This window comes from Varroa jacobsoni, unplaced genomic scaffold (assembly GCF_002532875.2).
Source record: "Varroa jacobsoni isolate VJ856 unplaced genomic scaffold, vjacob_1.0 scaffold_285, whole genome shotgun sequence".
Classification (NCBI taxonomy): domain Eukaryota; kingdom Metazoa; phylum Arthropoda; class Arachnida; order Mesostigmata; family Varroidae; genus Varroa; species Varroa jacobsoni.
Window position 1 is genome coordinate 14558 of NW_019213187.1, and position 18939 is coordinate 33496.

Here is an 18939-nt window from a genome sequence, read left to right on the forward strand (position 1 = left end):
GAAAACGACCAGGTTCAATTGGATGGCCTGTTATATCATTTAGCGTTTTTTTTTTTTTTTTTGTTTTTCTCTACAAAAGGCCCGTACAGCTCGTTTCAGACCACTATCGTCGAATATCTGAAACAGAATCTTACTATAATACCTGAAGTAACATGACTATCGCTTTTGTTTCTGCTGTCTCGTTTAGCCGTTAATAACCACAATTTTACTAACTTCAAGAGAAAGAATCTCATATGCTTGGCGGGTCTATCGTCTTGAAACCTTAATCACTATCATCTATGTCATCATATTAGAAAAATACGCGATCACGTGAGAGACTGTTATAGGCTAACTGGCGTCTGATGGCAAAGCAGAAACACTCTAATCAGAGGCCAAATTATCACACAACGTTAACTAGATCGTATTAAGGACTAACGCATTGTACATATAGCCTACTCGATTCTGAACGGCACTAAGTGTAGGACGTGGAAGTTTTTAGCTGTCCAACAGCATTTCCAGGAGCCGTTATACGACATCGTTATTGATACTGGAACTGAGAGGGGCATCATATGTGAATACTGTACAGGTAGCCGTGTCAATTCCACTTCCTTTATGTTGTCTTCTATTTTCGTATTCCGTATGGACTGAGCAGAGGGAGTTTGATGACAAGTTTAACGTTCGAGGTAGTCGGATACAAATATGTTGAATTGATTTCGACGTTTAGCATCACGCGATTAAATAATTTCATAACCCAGGAACGGAGACGAAACTACGTAGGTTCGATCGGGAGATAGGGGGAGGTGTTTCTGTACGACCACTACGGCTATATACAGGTAATACGTTATTGGTATATTCGTGTTAAACTATCATTTAATTGTTACTATAGCCATAGCCGCGAGCTTCTCCTTGGCTATGCATATATCAGTTATGAGCTGATTTGCAGAGTATGTAAGTTTGAGGTTCTACGAGAATTGCGTAGCGCGGACAATTTTGTCTACCAAGAGTCACAAGTAAATAACAACAGAGGTTGTATTATACCACCAAGCAGACAGAGTAATAAAAAAATTTAGCTCAAATTCGGCCGGCAGTAAAATTCGTCCTCTAGCAACTCTGCACACATTGAAGCTGCATGATTTTATTCAGTGACGCTTAATAACAGCCACTTGTGAATACGTAGTTCATTATAGTCTAAATAAAGACGTTACAGATTACGATGCGGCACGACGCGTTCAGCCTTACATGTCGCTCTTGCGCCCTCCGCTCTTAACACGATCATTTTACCGTTGTTATATGCAAAGATAGGAAATTTAGACCATCGATTTGGCTAGCGTCAGCCTCGCCTATCCAACGTATACAATATTCTCTGTGAGGAAATAGTTTTCGTCGCGTTTAGAGAGCGCTACAGGTTTTCTCGTCCTAAGCCACCTTAACGCCTAACGTAATTTAAAGATATGATGATAAAACTGTTTTTCGTAAACGTTATGCCATTTGCTATAATAGATGCGAAACACGAGCTCAAGACCAAAACCAAGCTTTGCAGTACGACCTCGGGCTCCTTAAACTTCCTCTATTCGAGATTGTTTGAACCATTATTATCTAATCATAATGGTGGATATACAAACATTCAACTGCATCTGACAAATTCAATTGTTGTGCGCTCAAATACACTTTGTTCCTGCATTTTTAGTTATTTTCATTCAGGATTTCATTATCAAAGTCTTTATCAATATAAACTTCTTAGCTAATGCACTTAATTTTTCTTGTTTAATACCTCCTTAATATACAAGAGCGTTGATGACAAATAATGATCATATATTACTTTGCTCTGTTGTTTAATTATAATAGATAACAAGATAAGGATTGTAACATTTTAATAAAATGACAAGTTTTTAGTTTCATGAGTGTTTCGAAGTCTCCCAGTATAAGTTGATCCTTGCGCGAAGTTCAAACTATTGTTCTCGATACAACTACAACAAAAAATGGACGCGCTCGTAAAAGCGCGCTTAAGACATCGGCAAGACGGTTAGCACAACACATAAGAGAAACAATAAAAAAAAATAAGTTACGGTATAAATAGAGAAAATGCAGCGATCAACCCTAGTCGGTCTTCGCATCCACGAACATTCATTTCCGCTTTGTTCTATACATAGGTTTTCATATTTATGTACAGGATGTTCCTGTGTCCTTAGTGAACTTACTTATTTCAGGCGCCATTCTATGACGGCCGAAGAGGGAAATTGTACTGGTGACAGTAAAGGATTCCGATTTGGTTCGACGCTGGAACTATTTAAGGTGACATAGCGGTACCATATTCGCCGAACTGTTCCACGGCAGTAACCGGCCATGCGTTAGCCGCCTCGGATGCGTGGTATAAAACGGTTTGGTATCAACGGACCGACGTCACGGATTGCACGAAAGCGTGACAAAATTTCAATATTCGAGCTCACTTTACCCATATCCGCACGTCAGCTAATTTCGAAAATCGGCTGCTTTCGATAACCTAGCACCCCCTGATCACCTGTCACGCGCCATCATGTGTTTGAGCAGCCAAATCCACAACTATGCACAAACTCGAAGCCAATGATAGCATTCAAAATTCTATATGCCCCACTTTTTTGTCGTCGGGAAGCCTTTTAGCCAATATCGTGCTTAACGCCCACTTGAGAATAAATTCTAATCTCCTCGCTTGTTTTTAAGTGCAATGAAAATCATTGAGGACACCCTGTTTATATGTACTATATATTAGCACAGGAGTGATGCGTTTTAATCAGACGACTGTAACGTCATTCAGGTGTTCTAAGCCTCAGTATTTGCCGTTAAAAGCCGCTTTACATTTTATAAATCTGGCTGGATAGCCTTTTAGAATATCTCAGGCCGTTATCAAGGAGCAATGTGTATGTTCATATACAGTCGATAATAATTGCATGTTACAGTTGGCTTCACAACGAGCGATTCATATATACAAAGCATGTATGGTGTCTATGCATGTGGATGTAGAAGACTTGTGCAGTTTTTCTTTAAATCAGGGTGCAGCGAGCGATATATAACCCATGTTCGATGTCTCGCGACGATTTCCTGATTTCAATATAAATAAGGGTCCGATAACATTTAAAGTAATGTTAAAATGGAAAGTACAGCCTCATTGTCAGCGCAACGTCTCAAGGATGTCTCTCTAAGAATGCTGCGCTGTATAAAATAAGAATAGCATGTCGCTAACGAAAGGCATGTTATAGCAGAGCAAGAATGATATATTCTTGAGGCTTTAGCTTGTTTTGCCAAAATCCGCTATCTGTTTCAAACGTGCAGTCGAATGAATGTTTACCAACGAGCAAAGCTATTGGAACAGGATGGTTGTGACACGATTTGACTGTAATAGAAGACTGATTATAGGAACTAATCGTTCATGGAAAATTTATAGGATGACCTGGCGAAGTTTGTACGCCCCTAAAGATTGACAGACGTGTTGACTATTGTTGATGCTGCCGAAATCGTTTCGGCTATAACTGCGTGCTTATTTTCGCAGATGTTCGAGCCAGCAGCTGTACGTAATGGAGCCGTTACTAACTGCATTACGCCCGAACCGAGTTACCGTGGTTACTAGAAACTGATCCAAAGCACCGGCTGGATTTTGTATGAAATCATGGATAAGGGCGGTAGTTATGTTCAGTGTTGAATGCTTCCCATATAATCTACAAAAATTGCTCGCTGACCGTCGGCTAATTCGCTGGGAAAATCGCCCCCTCATATAGACTTATTAGAGCATGACGATCTCGGGCGTGTTGACAGTTTCGTAGTCGGGTTCATGCAAGACGTGCGAGTTGACCGTTATAAGCGCTCGTTGTGTGGCTGGACGACCATTGAGACGAACCTGCCCATTGCCATTTGTGAGCTGACCATTCGAGTTCATGCTCGCCGGAACGGGCCCTGTGGCGGGCAGTTGCGGTGGAGGTTTTTTTACCGTCTCATAACCCGGATCCGAACTGAGGCTGTCTTCTCGTTGGGGTTTTCGGACCCTTTCGTATTGTGGCTCTGAGACCTGCAGATAACACGTTCAACAGTTATAATGGACAGTGTTAGAATTTCATTCACTGAACACATAGGTCGGCATTTCGTACCACTCCACTTAAAAGACGACCTGTTCATTTCACAAGCCAATTTTATTTTCCATCTATACGCACTTACGTACTTGTTTTATTCGAATACGTATTTAGTAAATATTTACCTGTTTATTATTAGGGACGCCTACTCGTTCATAGCATGGGTCTACTTCAAGGTCGGAAGAGTCATCACGGGAGGGCCGAACCCGCTCGTAGCACGGCTCCACGTCACTATCGCCGCTACGGGGCAATCTGTAAGAATAGATAAAGTAATAACTAAAATTTGTTCATGTACGCCGAAGTGCTACTCGCTGTAGAATCACATGGATTAGAGGGCTTAAGGCAAAAAACAATTGAAGGGCCAGGCTAGTTTGTCGGACTTCTAAATTTGTAGTGACCAAAACCGGGCTTTTTTTTTTTACAGAACACTAACAAGGAATAGCCCGCTAGAGGTTGATTGCCTACGGAGCGGTGGGGATCATCTTGAATATATAGTGGATAGAAAACGTAGTGATATTCACACTTGTTACACACGATTTTGTCTCAACAAACGTTAACTCTTAATTCAAGCCGACACCTTAGTAGGTTCTTAATCTTAGTTCTTCGAATTCATCTAACTTGCTTGTTTATGTCTGTTTACCTTTCGTAATTAGGGTCATTTATCTCGTCTGACGTTTGTGGCAATTTTCGACCGCCATTGTGATGCAGCTGAGGGTGATGAAGTACTCGTTCATAACAAGGATCCGCGTCACTTCCAGCATTACTATCATTTCCGCCAAGCGCCTCGTAGCATGGATCTTCCTTGGAAAGTCCTCCCGATAACAGTTCGTAATTCGGATCAATATCGCTCGATGCACTACATCTGAACAATTCGAAGAAAATGAACGCGCTTGTCTTTGACATGGACATAATATATGATTGAGTTGCGCACCAATTATACTCCTACGTTAAAATGGATGAATTTATCCTCCGACCAATGGCGCCATATTTAAAGCTTAGTTCGACATCTACGAAATCCGATGGAACACATAGTAATATAAAACGCATTGATAAAGTTTTGTTTCTGACTTTATTCGTACAAAGCAAATCAGTGTGACGTGATTATTAAAAACCACTACTTTTAAATAACTTGCTTCATACACTGAATGTTTTTTGTTGCGCTAATTCTGCATCGCAATTCTATCTCTAGCCAAGAACAAGCCTCTGCATGAATCCTTGGGTTTGCTGAGTACGTACCCCTTAAGACGTTCGTATTTGGGCTCTTCTTGATCGAGCAGCCCAAAGCCAAGTGGTGGAGCTGTTCCCGACCCGCCGCCAACCATCTCGTAGCACGGGTCGTTGTCATCATCCTCTACTCCGTTACCGCTACTGCTGCCGCGTGACGCTCGCGAACTTTTTCGTTTCAGCGTCATCGGAGGCAGTATCGAGCCGATATGGCCTAGCATCATAAGGCCGTGATTGTTGTTGTGCTCGTATTTGACGCCCATGACAGCCGCTGCTCCAATGGGAGGATGCGCGGGGGGCACTGGCGGCTGAGGCGAGTGAGTGCCCATGTTACTGTTACCCACGTGGCTATTGAGGTTTTTACTATGAATTAAGTGGTTGTTGTGGTTACCGTGATGGTGCATTGGGGGTGGGGATGGCCGCTTAGATTTTTTCGCTACTTTCGCGTACAGTTGGTCTACAGATGTCGTGCTATCTCCACTGTGACCTGTATTAATTGTTTAAATTCATGTCAATGTATAGTATTATATTAAAAAATAAACATAAAATAACGTTAAGGAGATTGAACTCGGAAAGTAAAAGGACTCTATAAAAAAATCACTCCGATTTGACGATGACTCGAACTTTAACCCATCAAATAAAGCAAACTAAGAAAATGGGCTTTGGTATATTTTGCGCTTTTTAACAAAACAATATTAAATTGGCATAGCAAATAATTACGTCATCCACAATCGTTATCCTGAACATTATATTCGGATATATTTAGAATCGTGCCTGTATCCTTCGTATTTCAAAACTGCATTCTTTTAATAAAAATGCATATACACAATGAGTTTTCTCATCCAACGACAGCTTAATTTTCTAAAAGTATACGACCGTAACATTTATTCGCGCTTGACTTAGCGCTCGTTCATGTTTAAAGAATGTAACGTGCGTGATTCTGAGTTTGTGGCCGCCTGCGGTGCCTCAGTTTAGCTCTCGTAGGCAAGGAAAGGCATATTCTTCCGCTTACCTTCGGAAACTTTTCTGTGAATATGGTTGTGCGGTTGCTGAGGTGTCAACGGTTGTTTCTGTGAACGATCTACGGTGGAGTACAGATTGTTGACAACATTCACGTCTCCATTGGGTAGGCATCCTGGTGTCGGTACGTGTCCTGGCTGCGAGGCTACGGTGATCCCGTTAGTCACAACCGTCAGCACGCCACCATTCATTGTAGCGAACATTGAAGATGTGGATGCTGCGTAAACAGACAGACATAGAAATATAGAAATAGAAAAATAAGAGATACGAAAGCGGACACGTGAAACATGGCAATATAACAGTGCCTTTCTATTTTACACAGATGATATACGAGACAGAATAGCTGTAGTTATTTCACCTCGTTCGCGCGTAATTAATATATACACAATTAACTTTGCTTAAGATCTTGACTTCATTCTAAAGGGCTATATTAACTGGGCGAGGTACTGCATAAAATAACATCGTATTTTAAAAGAACAGACACTCGGTGAAATCGATCCCATGGCAACTTTCTTTGGTCTACAAGACGACATAATTTGACGATCAAATAGCGCTTTCTATTTACTTAATGAATATGGGATAGTTGAATTATGGACAAAAGGAGATCGCTAAGAAATTCCAGTTTTTTTTTTTTCATGTGGCTGCTTCGTTCAACCTAACTGCAAACATGGAGGGCCAATATATCGAGGTTAACCTGATGTGTATAACAGAGCTCGTTCGAATTTGTTCGTTACGAATAAAAAAACATTTACCTTTTTTTTTTTCTCAATTCATGATCAGTCTAAAACCCGTAGAAAAATCAGACCTACCTGTAGCCTATTATTACCTTGTCTGGAATGTGCTTGTGCTACTGATCGGAGACTTTCAACAGTGGGAGGCGCGGGCACTCCTCCTTGGACGTGAAGTCCTACAGACGATGGGCTACCGTCCACAACTGTCACTACCGACGATGGACTAGCCGGTGCAGGGTCGTTGGTAGCCAGGGGTGGCGAAGCCATACGGGGGGGACCATTCTGAAGACCGAAATGTGTAGGGAAATATAATACTCTTTTTTTTTCTGAAGCCACCTGGAGAAGAAGTCAGTCCTACATAAAAGGTATGGGTTAATAGGCATACATCCTTTTCGATTGATGGCCTTACCTGTCTCGGCTCAATACGAGCGTAAGTTACGGACGAAGCCGCACTTTCAATTTCGGCGTACATTTCTTCGTCGATTGGCTGTACGATGGCGTAGTACTGCTCTGTTCCAGTTCCAGAACCGGCGTTGCCATCCGATGGGCTCTGCATTAGACCGACTCCATTAACTACTCCGATTCCTGGCTCTGATGAGATATTTGCTGCTGACCCTTGCTGTTGCTGTAAGGGGTATTAGCGAAGCAAATGAAACTGATGATACTCAACGTTTCCATAAACGTCAATTTTATGAGTTGGGCAAGGCGAATAGGTTTCTGGTGTATTTTACTATCTTAGCATGAACAACAGACTACTATATTTTTTCGCAGAATGTAGATGCGAGCATAGGCCAGTGTCGATATTCCATTTGGTCATGGTGCCTTCAGGTCATTTTAATCGGGACCTTTCTGTCGTACACGTACATTTGCTTGTTTCCTCCTCCTGTTCATACCTGTTCAATTCAAACTTGGTAGGAATTCTCGCAGTAAGATGTGCATTCCGGTGGACTTAAACTTGTAGATATCACTTACCTGACTAGAATTATGGTTGCTGCCCATGACACCATTATGAACGGTGCCATGCTGCTGTTGCTGCTCCATGAGAAGTCTGTGAGTCTCTTCACGAAGATTAGCTAGTGGTTCTCGAACCGAAATCACTGTATAAGGGATGTCGCCCTGGGGACCTGCAGGACCTGGTCCAGCACCACCTTCTCCCACAAGAGGTGCACCTCCTAAAACTGCGGTATTCGCTGGACCGGCGACCCCGATGACGTCCGCGTCAATATCAGGTATACCTGTACGTGAAGATTTTATATTCGAGTGAAAGTTGCGTTCTTATTACTGTAACAGAAGTTCAACACTGATGATATAGCTGCTGTACTATATCACGTTTTATCATAATTTTTCTCATTTACAACGTTTCTAAACATTTTCGATATCTATTTGTTTATAGTTATTAGTTTACGGATGCAATCGACCTATATGCTAAGGCCTAATGAAAATTTAAACACTCTTACAAGTCATGAGTAAATCGAAAATAATTCAGTAGGTGGGATTCCTAACCATTCTTTTGACAATACTTACACAGTCAGGCGTGTGGCAGCCGTTATTGGTCTACTAATCAAACACATCTAAGTATAGTAGTCTACGTATGAAGACTGCGATAATCGTTCATCATATATTAGGGTCATTTTATCGCTAAAAAAGTTTTTTCTGGGTGGAGCGATCAGTGTCTTTTGGTTTGGGAAAGGTAGGTTCGTAAGGAACATAAGAGCAGAAAATTGATGACCTGATTTGAACAGTTGAAGGGTAGTACCAGAAGCATTACAGAAATTGTGCTATTGTTTTTATGGGGACGTTCCAGTCTTTAACATTTTAGGTAAACTACAGAGGAGTATACATCAATCTAAGCTTGCGCTAAGTGGCATTATTGGGACGCGTTATTTAATGTCTGTCTAGCGAATCATCACGAAAACCATCAATCGACAATTCACATCACCCATGAACTGTATATCGACTACTGATCCATAAGTAGGTATACTTATCGCAGAAATAGCGTGGCTGAATAAAATCGCACTGGCACATGAAACATTTACATTTGTTCTAACAGATTCACATCGATATACGATAAGGCTGGGGGTGACGTATACAATTTATAGTTTTATATCGAAGCTAGTGTGCTTCTCCGAAGGACACGAACCTTCATTTCTAGCGAAATCTTCGCCTAGAGCAGGTGGCTGCGGGGTCGGACCAAGAGACGCTGGTGGAAGACTCGCGACTCCTGTCACGCCCCCAAGACTGGGTGAAGGCGGCGCTTGGCTCAGGGTAGGTCGATGGCGCCCTCTGACGAAGGCGTTGGACGAGTTCGGTATTCCGGCCGGCATACTTTGAGGTCGGCCCGGAGGAGTCGGAAGCGCTCTAAAACGTAGAACAAAACGTTAGGAACATATTCCTCGTAACATTTATTATCCCGACCGGGCGTAGAATTGTTCATTAAGACTTACACATACAAATCAACTCAAAGCATGATTCAGATTAGGAAATAAACATGTAACCTGAGACAAATGTTTCATTGGATCTGTTCATTTTTACATTGGATAAATTTATTTGGCTGACATTTTCTTTGTAGAACTTGAAGAAGCGAAGAACTAAAAGCCGGTAAAATATAATGAACGCTAAACAATTTGCGGAACGTATCGACTGCACAGAAAGCTTGCCTATGCTTACCTATCGGAAACATGCATATGGGGTGAATTAGCGTGAAGAGGCTGAGGTGTGGCCTGTTGCGGTGGATGCGGCGACGGTGACTCGGAGTTCGCATATACTGGAGCACCGTTGCTAACGGGCATGGGCGCTCCGTTGAGAAGAGTGGCTCCACCAGAGGGCCCACTTGCTCCTACGACCTGAACGTTCGTGACCACTTCGCCGTTGAGTGTTGCAGCCGTCACCTGCTGTTGGCCGCACAAAAACACACATACGCCATTTTTTCACGTTAGTATTGCAGACGTTGATAGACATGAACAGCCATAATTAGGACTGAAAGATTCATACATTGTTAACACGTGCCAAATCTTCCACTAAAGCGATAATTTACGGAATGTCCTCTACACTTAGTGTCTCCTTTTATCTATTGTACTTTAAATTAACGATCTCGACCAATTCGGCCAAGACGTCCGTCGACGTCAACGCCTGTAATTCTATCGAAGTCAACCCATCACTACCTGGTAAAAACCCAAACAACATTGCAGGACTGTGTCACAATATAAATTACATCATGTAGTAATAGCATAATGATTATATTCAACGCGCTTCAAACACAATGGGTTTGTTTCGTGTTAGCTTCTGTATATTATTAGCATTGCTCCCTCTCGATAGAGCCTAAGCCATTAAAGCATGATTATTTTATCGAGACAATATTAAGCTTTTAAACGCAAGGTCAGCACAGATGTTTCCACCATGTCACGAGTGAAATTTTAGATAGCTGGTTAGCTAAAATCTGTAAATTTGGATCTTGTTATAAGTAGTATTTTGGTCTTGATGGTGCCGCTATTGCAAGTAGCGGGACACCCGGGCGGGGTTGGAAGTAGGTGTACCGTACTAGTTCCGATGAAAAAATAGCAGCCCGACACCTGGTTGATTTCGGATGATTCGTCATTTTCTGATTAATACTGAGGAAATCGATTGTCTGTTTCGTCTCTGCAGACCACTAACAGATCGCTCTAATTGCTACTGAGAAGCAGGAAGCTTTCAGTAAATTCACGATAAATTTACTACAAGTCATTCTGGATACAGATAAATAAAGGAAAATCGGAAATAGAGCCAAATCAAAGATGGACGTATATAGTTGTCATGATTAATTGGGCAGTGCGCGATGGTTCTGTTCAACAAGTAGCAGTAACATTCTTACTTGACCTTCAAAATGGATGCATGCGAGCATTCTGGTCTCGTATTATCACTACATATTGCCTGTGGTGCTAATGGCACCCACAGGCGTACTGTGTACCTATCTGCAAGACCACCCCTTAATCATACATAACCCCACAACAAATGATTGTAGCCATATTTGTATAATGATTGAGTCGAATAGAAAGTCGAAGCTTCTGGCGAAACCATTTCACCAAATCGAAAAAACGAACCCTTTTAGTTCGTGTTCAAGGGTAGCCAAACAGCACTGGTATAATCATTACCAGCTAAAAATGAGATCATACATTTAATGCAGTGTTTAAGACATTTACTGTAGGACTGGGTACGTTCTTTTTGAAAGGGAGAGCCCCTCATTACGCTACTTTAATTTCAAAAAACGAAATCTAAAGCTCGTACCTTCTCCGGACCAGTGTTGACATTTGCATCTGTCACAACGTTCGCACAATATAGAAAGTAAGACAAATACACTCCAAGGCCATCAATATATGTATTCATCATCTCATAGCAATGTTAATACAATAGATATGCTAGTTGTTGGATTTTATCCATGACTTCATTTACGGGGTTGTATTTTACGCCAATTTATAGTACATTACAGTACATTTATAGTACATAGTATAGTAGTATTGGATTGTTGTAGGCGGACATCGACGTAGCAAGCCAGGACGGACGATGTAAGATATTGTAAGAACGGGCAATATATAGAAAGCGGGAGAGGTAATGGACAATCCATATGATAAGCATGGTAAATAAGATATAGGACAGAAGTGCAGTGAAACAAGCTATGTGCAAACATAATAATTATGTAAATATCATTATTCATTGTGCAGAGGACAGAGCGAAATAAGCTGTTTCCTTAAAGTTTCTCTGCTAGCGCAATTCTCAGCGGTCTGGTGCGTAATAATAGATGGAACTAGGATTCCCTTTTTTAGCGCTGACACGTACTAGAAAGTATATTCTTCAACTAAGTCTTCATAGTACAATAAACACCAATGAATATAGATGATTAATTTCTGCATTTCTGCAAGTAATCAAATCTGGAAAGGTGTGGTCGAACGCGCTTTCTTGCCAGGCGGCGTTACAGTCAGTTACCTTGGATAAAACGTAGCTTTGATCAAACCAGAAAGTAGTCCCAGCCAAATGTACAATGTGACAATAAAGATAAAAGGACAATGTGACATAGAACCAGGGCCTGCAAGTAGTTTTAGCGAGGGCATTCAAACAGACAGCCGGAGTCGTTCAGTCCAATGGTTTCGTTACCTAAGACGGAATTCAGATCGGGTTTATCTGATATTAGCTCCCACTGCGTTGAGGGAAAAACCAATGCGCTTTGTGGACTTCCCTGGCTTAAAAACAGTCCCAGTTTTCAAGGCACCTGCTACCTTTGGGCTAAATATAGCAAACAATACTAACTGTCAAGGGTCTAATAAGAGTAAAATATATCCTGGGCTATGCAGTACCAATCTTGTGGCAACCAGGATCATGACTTGAATCGTATTAATACAAAATAATATTGCTATGGTAATGTAAAATAGATAGAGTATCATTAAAGATTAAAATTAGTAACTTCATTTCAATTCTTCAGCGCGCACTACAAGAAAGCGGTAGGAACTGTACGGTCGACAATGAAACTAGCGTCCAGATACACATGGTGATCCGATAACCAGTCACTTCACTTAAGAAAAATAAATCATTTGTAAACAATTAATGGTTTGTAAGCCGCGAGCAATCCTAGCTCATCCCATAACCTCCTCCAATACACGCGTATAATGAGCTTCAGAAAAATTCACGAGCGCTATGGAGCCTCGACCTTCTCTGAAAAAAAATACACGAGTCCTGTTGCTTCGGTCACTAGACCTAGTTCTCTATTGCTATCGCCTGTATATACAGTTGATATGTCGAACAATGGGAGCTATGTCCATAGTAGTGTTTGTACGATGTATTACTGAAAAATATTATCTTTCAATGCAATCTAAGCAGTCGTGTTTTTCTTTTTTTATTGATCACACATTAATTCTGACCATCTGCATGTAAAGGAAACTGCACGAAGTCTACACGTGAGTTTCGTATAGCGGTGGCTAGTGATGAGTATTCGAAATAGTGGACGGATGCATACACAGGACCGGTTACCATCGCTGGAAAATTACAACGGTAATCGTATACCCCAACATGACCGTCATGACCCAATAACGGTAGATGGCATTATAGTAATGTAAATGTAGAAATACTTTGGTGAACATTCTCTATCGTTATAGACTGCTCGCACATCAACTATAGTTTGAATTTATATGTGCCCCGAGGGGCACGTTAATCCCCTCGTGATTGCATCATGTCGAAAGGATAATACTTTCCCAAACAATTTTCACTGCCATAAAACAACGAGTCATATTCAATAGGGTAGAACAAGCAAAAGTTGGAATTTGTCTATGTCGTTCGAACGATCCAGTGATTTCGGCAGCTGAATCTCTGCTTGGTCAGGACAGGGATCGTAGGGTCAATTTGCCAAAGACATATATTGCATGACATGAATCAGTAAATAGAAAATGTTTACAAGCATATTGGACGGGTACTAATTTTACAATACGATCGCCTAATAAACGGAGATAGCTCCACACTACATACCCGTTAAGCTCGCTTGCTTTTGGGATTTTAGCTGAACTCATCACTCTCATGGCCAACTTACTATATCCAATGAATTCATTACTGAATGATCGTCCACAACCAGGACTCAGTTAGTTATGTTGCTCAATATTCTACGATAACGACCAATGCATTGTATGACGAGCTTCATTGAATATTTAGAAACGTGACTGTGAACCTGTTTTTTGCAATGCTTGGCAGATTAGATGTGACGAGAAGTAACCCGCCAACGGTGATGGGCACCATGGCTGCTCCTGCAAGGGGAGGATCATTAGGTTTATTGAGCGACAGGAAGATCAACTTATTTCTAAACGTATTTACACAATTCAATTAGCTTATTATGCCAAGTAAATAATACGCAACTAATTTATTTGTGCTATATAGCCCCGCAGTATATATAACAGATGGACCGCCACAGGAAAGACGCTAATGTACGTACTGTCTGGTTATGAAACACCGAGTAGATGTTGACCAACGCCGTTTGGGAACCTACGCATCCTTTTCCGCGACGTGTCACTTATATTCCTGCAGTAACCAGTGTGACTGATGTTCAGCTCGCTTTTCCCCCCTAAGAGTGATAGGATAAATGAGCCTAGTAACAAGGACCCCTAGCACGGCCGTTTACAATAAGCTGTTAGTTCCTATAGGGAACCGAACCGCCGAATGCGAGCGGAGGGAAACATTCAAAATGCGAGATGCAGAATAATATAGGTAACCATGGCTCGCAGTGTATATAGTAGTTATTTCGTGTCAGCACTTCACTTTGCGGTTCCTTCTGTGTGAGTACTGGGCACGTGGTCTTAACCCAATGGCCTGCCCTAACGCGACTGGTGTAACTAATCGTAAATGCATTTAACGGGTTTTCCCCTACGGAAGGCCAATAAGTGCTTTAGACTGAAAAGAGCTTCATGAGAAAAGCTAATAGGTATAAACTCATTTTCGATTTATGTTAGTTTCGACGAGTTATGAACTTCCTTAATGAAATTAGCGGAATTGTTACTTGGATCTCATAAGAAGTGATACAGCTATAGCTGAACGACAGATCTACTACGTCGTAACATAGATTGTACAGAATCTTAATTAGGTAGATACATTTCTTCTTTGGGCAAACTTTGACGTCATTTTGTGAATGAGAAATGGTATAAATAACAGCTTAAAATATTCCCAGAAGATCCCGCAGTCTTCAGTCTAACCAAACAATAACAATATTGTGTAAGGATCGCTTAGTAGTACGGTGTCGAGTATAATGTACGCATATATATGCATACATAAAAGCTGTCGAAAATGTAGACGTGACTAACTTATTGAAATACCTTTATTCAGAAGATGCGTGAAACGTCCGCGAAGATTTGCTCTATTTGACAATTTTTTTTTTTACTATAAAGGCACATACACTGCCCAGACCCATTAAGATTAGTGCCGCCGTTTTCGTTCTGAGAACTTCACATGTTCCTCATAGTGGTCGACCAGTTACGGAAAAAGTTGATGAATTTTTATTGCGGAAGTTGAATGAGATGAATCTGTGAACAACTATTATATCGCCAAGGAACTTAGTATCTACTATCAAACGGTTTTAACCACTGAACGGCAGCTGGCAGGTCAAAAAAGGCTCGGCCGTATTTTCGTCTGCGAAACTCCACACAAACGTATCGAAATCGAGTCACTTCTGAAGCGGTTTATTACGGTCGATAAAAATCACATACGGCAACAATGTGCAAATGAAGAAACAAATTAAAAAATGCATTCCACAATTTATAATAACGCCCAGATTGACGCCAAATAAGTTGGGGCAATGGGTGCGGCGGGATTGGAAAGAAATGGCGCGTTATAGGTTGCTGTTGCCTGGCAACAAACCATTGATTCAGGTTTCCGCTACCAAAAAGCAACAGGACAACAACAACAACAACAAACCATCGAAAAAAAAACGACTGGACAAATGAACAGTACAAGTCTTTTCTTTCACTACCACAATGCCGGATGGCATACAAAATTGAGAGGATTAAAATCAAATGGGAAACTTCAATGCGCTTGCCATATAGTGTAGATATCGTACCACCAGGTGGTCACCTATTTCGATCTTTGCAGAACCCTCTTAATGGTATTAATCTAGTTTCAATGGAAAGACGCCAGAATCGCTTGTCAGAATTTTTCGCGCAGAAGATACAGAAGTTGTACAGTTGTACAGTTGTACAGGACTAAATTATGGTGTTATCAGAAAAATGACAGAAGACTATCGGTCAAAATCATAATTCATTTAGTAATATTGTTTCAAAATATAAAAATATTTACTTAAATTTTCGCTGAAAACCGTCAACACCCCTTATGTATGTGTATATATATATATATATATGCGTGTCTTCTTTGATGCATAATGTGTGTACATAACAACTGCGCCACGAACGAGCAATTCAAAAACAATACATACGAAATTATTTACATCTATGGAGATTAAAAAATGTAGGTATCTTAACGGAAACATGCGAGCACGTATACGGCAAAGTCAGTTGCTCGTTCAGCGATCGGAGCGGAGATATTTATCTACAACGATACACTTTATTTATATGAAGCCATACCTTTAATTTTTAAATATGTCCGGTAAATCATGACTTTCAAATTCAAGCGACTAAAAAGTGCTATACTGAAGTTCATGAAATTAGATGCATATGGCAATCATTACGCATATATCTACCGTCATCGTAATGGCATCGTATCTCTAGAATAGTCAATACATGCATCATAATAAACACATAATGGAATGTATATGGCTGATCTTCCTAAGGGTCTCATTAGGTAAGTGGTTAACCATCTTACTTTGAGGGGTGACCAAATTGCGTAACCCTCTGCTGCAGAATTGATCGTGCATTTCAAGCCACTGGCGTCAACTGCGCTGTAGAAAAATAACAACCGGCGATAATGGTAGTTGCCATCATCATGGACAAAATCGATGATGCTGAAATCTCAGAAATGGGAAACCGTATTGCGCTAACCCCTAAACAGAAATATTTCTGTTGAAACATTAGAAAAACTAAATTGGTACTACTGAGTCAGTCATAAATCGTTATTACTAGTTGTCTTTAAATCCTGTCTTTGCAAACGTTGCTCAGCCCGTCAAGTATTTCGAATATATAATATTACCTCCTAGAAAGAGGAATAAAACAGTTTCAACGAGCAATGTTGTCAAACATAATCATTCCAATCGAAATCCATCGCTTAGTCAGAATACCCTTAAATAATGGTAATTAGAAATAGGGGAGAGTCTGGGGAAGTTCTCATTCTCTACAACCAATACAGTCCCTACAACCGGCTGCTTAACCTTCAGCATTTTACTCAGTTTAATAGAACCCGAAGCTATTTCGCAGATCAGACGTCCCGAAGGAAATAGCTCTATTCTCGGCTGACGTTGTTGGACAAGTCACTGCCAACGAGGCAAATGGCAAACATTGCTCGTATTCCAATTCGTGGCCACTGGATTGAACAAAAAAATTGGCTTTACTTTCATTTTGTCCAAAAGCGTTGCTGGCTAAACGCTGTGGGTCGTCTTGGAAACTTTTAGCACACAATGAAAGCAATTTCCACTCTCCAACCTTTTCAGCGCCTCAGACAAAGCCGCTATCGGGGTGAAATCAATACTTTGAGACCCCCCACTATACGGATTTTGCCTGTTCAACCGTCCAGTATTGTCTCATCCGAGTGGAACCACTCGTTCTACCATTGTATCGACACGGACTTGGACAAACATACTTACGCACAGAGGAAAGACCGAACGAATTTAGAGTTCGGTAGTATCCCGTCACGATACGGCAGGATAAACACGCTGAAACCGAACTCTGCCAGTAGGTATTCAGTGTGCTCGAAGGCTGATTTGCTATTAACGAAAAACATGTGCGTGGCAGACGACTAGGATTACCACGATTGCTGTCGGCATCCGCAAAATAACAGTTATTCTACAATACACAACGGCCCCTCTTGAAACGAAAGACTAGGCAGTAGCATGTACATTTGTGGATAGGAAGTCCGTGTTAGATCAATTCACTCTTAATTAAGCTTTGGCTTGGGAAAGTAGCAGAATCTCTACGAAGGGAATCATATTGTGCCAAAAAAGCGTTCGAAAAAAATACCGAAAGAATCCGCCTGCTAGGCTTATCCATTGTACAATAGAACAGATTATTTAGGTAGTCATGACGGGAGAACCCGAATATGAATATGTTTTGAGGCCATCCACTTGTTGGGAAGGATCCAAGCACAGACAATGCACAATAATATATCGCAGGTTAACTTCACTCAACCCAAACTAATTGTCTTGGAAACTGTAAATCACTGTAGTACTCATAGTAGATTATGAAGTAACTGGTCGCCAATTACGATTAGTTAGTTATACATGGCTTTACCTTAGCTTCATCCCGTTATCTCTGTAACTTTGATCTTTCCTTGGCTTCAGTCTTCTTTCAGCAGTTGAAAGGTGCTCCATTCACTAAGTAGCCGCACTATCGGCGTCGCTTATGCTATCGATTGCTTGTACTACCTTCAGTTTTCGTTCGACCCAAATGAGCTAGCTCATACGTGGGTACATATGAGCGGTAATACATTACGGCGATGACTACTTCGACAACAACGACTACCGATAAAGAAAAAACTGACGCGGTGACAGTAAATGAAGACGAATCACGAATCAGTTCTACTGTGCAGACGACTACTATCTTTGTTCCACTTTGTATTTCTCTATGAGCGTTCTATATATAGGCGTTCCCTGTACCGCTAAGTTCAGTAGCTTAACTCAAATTTCCGGTTCGAGAGGAGTGTAGAACAGAAAGGTACGGAGCGCTAAGCAATACACCACTTCACACTATATCCCCTTCACCGCAGTACGTATACCTCGGGTGCCAGTTTCATACGTAAACGCGGCGTGACCCTGCATTAAGTGACTGCGCTTCTTAGCCACTTCTGTTCTGTCTAGGTAGGCAAAGCAAGAATACGTACCTCCATTTAAGCGACCAAGACGTCACTTTGAAGATAACGAGATACGACATCATTGTCAGAGTTGTCACGAACTGGTTGCTTACGTCGTATTGAACACAGGGTTGATTTTGTTCAGTTCCAAGTCCCACAAAGTTGAGGTCTTCGTGGTGCGACCACTGCGGTTGTCGCTGCAGTAACTCTAAAGCTCGAACACGCTCGAAACCCAAAGCGCTGAGAAAGACATCTGATGAAAAACAGTTGGGCTGACGACGCGCGCGGACATGGAGCGTCGTTAAGCTGACTAAATTGTTGGAAACCGTTCCTTCGTTTTCGGTTCTTCTTTTTTGTTAGAGTTCCAAGGAGTTTTATATCGATTCATTGTCATCAACATGAAACGATTTTTCATTGAACGACAGGCAGAGAGGACC

General features: G+C 41.3%; 1 protein-coding gene and 1 long non-coding RNA gene across 10 annotated transcripts in view; one reads left to right on the forward strand and one right to left on the reverse strand.

Moving 5' to 3' along the window:
• LOC147753702 (uncharacterized) overlaps positions 1 to 4833 on the forward strand; it is a 14237-nt gene extending 9404 nt beyond the window's left edge. The window contains exons 2-3 of the long non-coding RNA XR_015310401.1: positions 4216 to 4330; positions 4730 to 4833. This is a non-coding gene — a long non-coding RNA (uncharacterized LOC147753702). The remainder of the gene's footprint in view (positions 1 to 4215; positions 4331 to 4729) is intronic.
• The window catches only part of LOC111259004 (uncharacterized), an 89361-nt gene continuing 70964 nt past the window's right edge, over positions 543 to 18939 (reverse strand). For 6 of the 9 annotated variants that reach the window (XM_086967688.1, XM_022830666.2, XM_086967687.1 and 3 more), the window contains 10 exons: positions 9719 to 9939; positions 9192 to 9409; positions 8024 to 8286; positions 7461 to 7676; positions 7147 to 7333; positions 6313 to 6537; positions 5313 to 5787; positions 4717 to 4938; positions 4202 to 4328; positions 543 to 4015 (listed from right to left, as the gene is read on the reverse strand). In XM_086967688.1, the coding sequence (XP_086823814.1) occupies positions 3734 to 4015; positions 4202 to 4328; positions 4717 to 4938; positions 5313 to 5787; positions 6313 to 6537; positions 7147 to 7333; positions 7461 to 7676; positions 8024 to 8286; positions 9192 to 9409; positions 9719 to 9840 (2337 nt within the window). In that variant the 5' untranslated portion in view covers positions 9841 to 9939 and the 3' untranslated portion in view covers positions 543 to 3733. Of the gene's footprint in view, positions 4016 to 4201; positions 4329 to 4716; positions 4939 to 5312; positions 5788 to 6312; positions 6538 to 7146; positions 7334 to 7460; positions 7677 to 8023; positions 8287 to 9191; positions 9410 to 9718; positions 9943 to 18939 lie in introns of all 9 variants that reach the window. The other 3 variants (XR_002679357.2, XR_002679356.2, XM_022830665.2) reach the window with 3 other exon arrangements.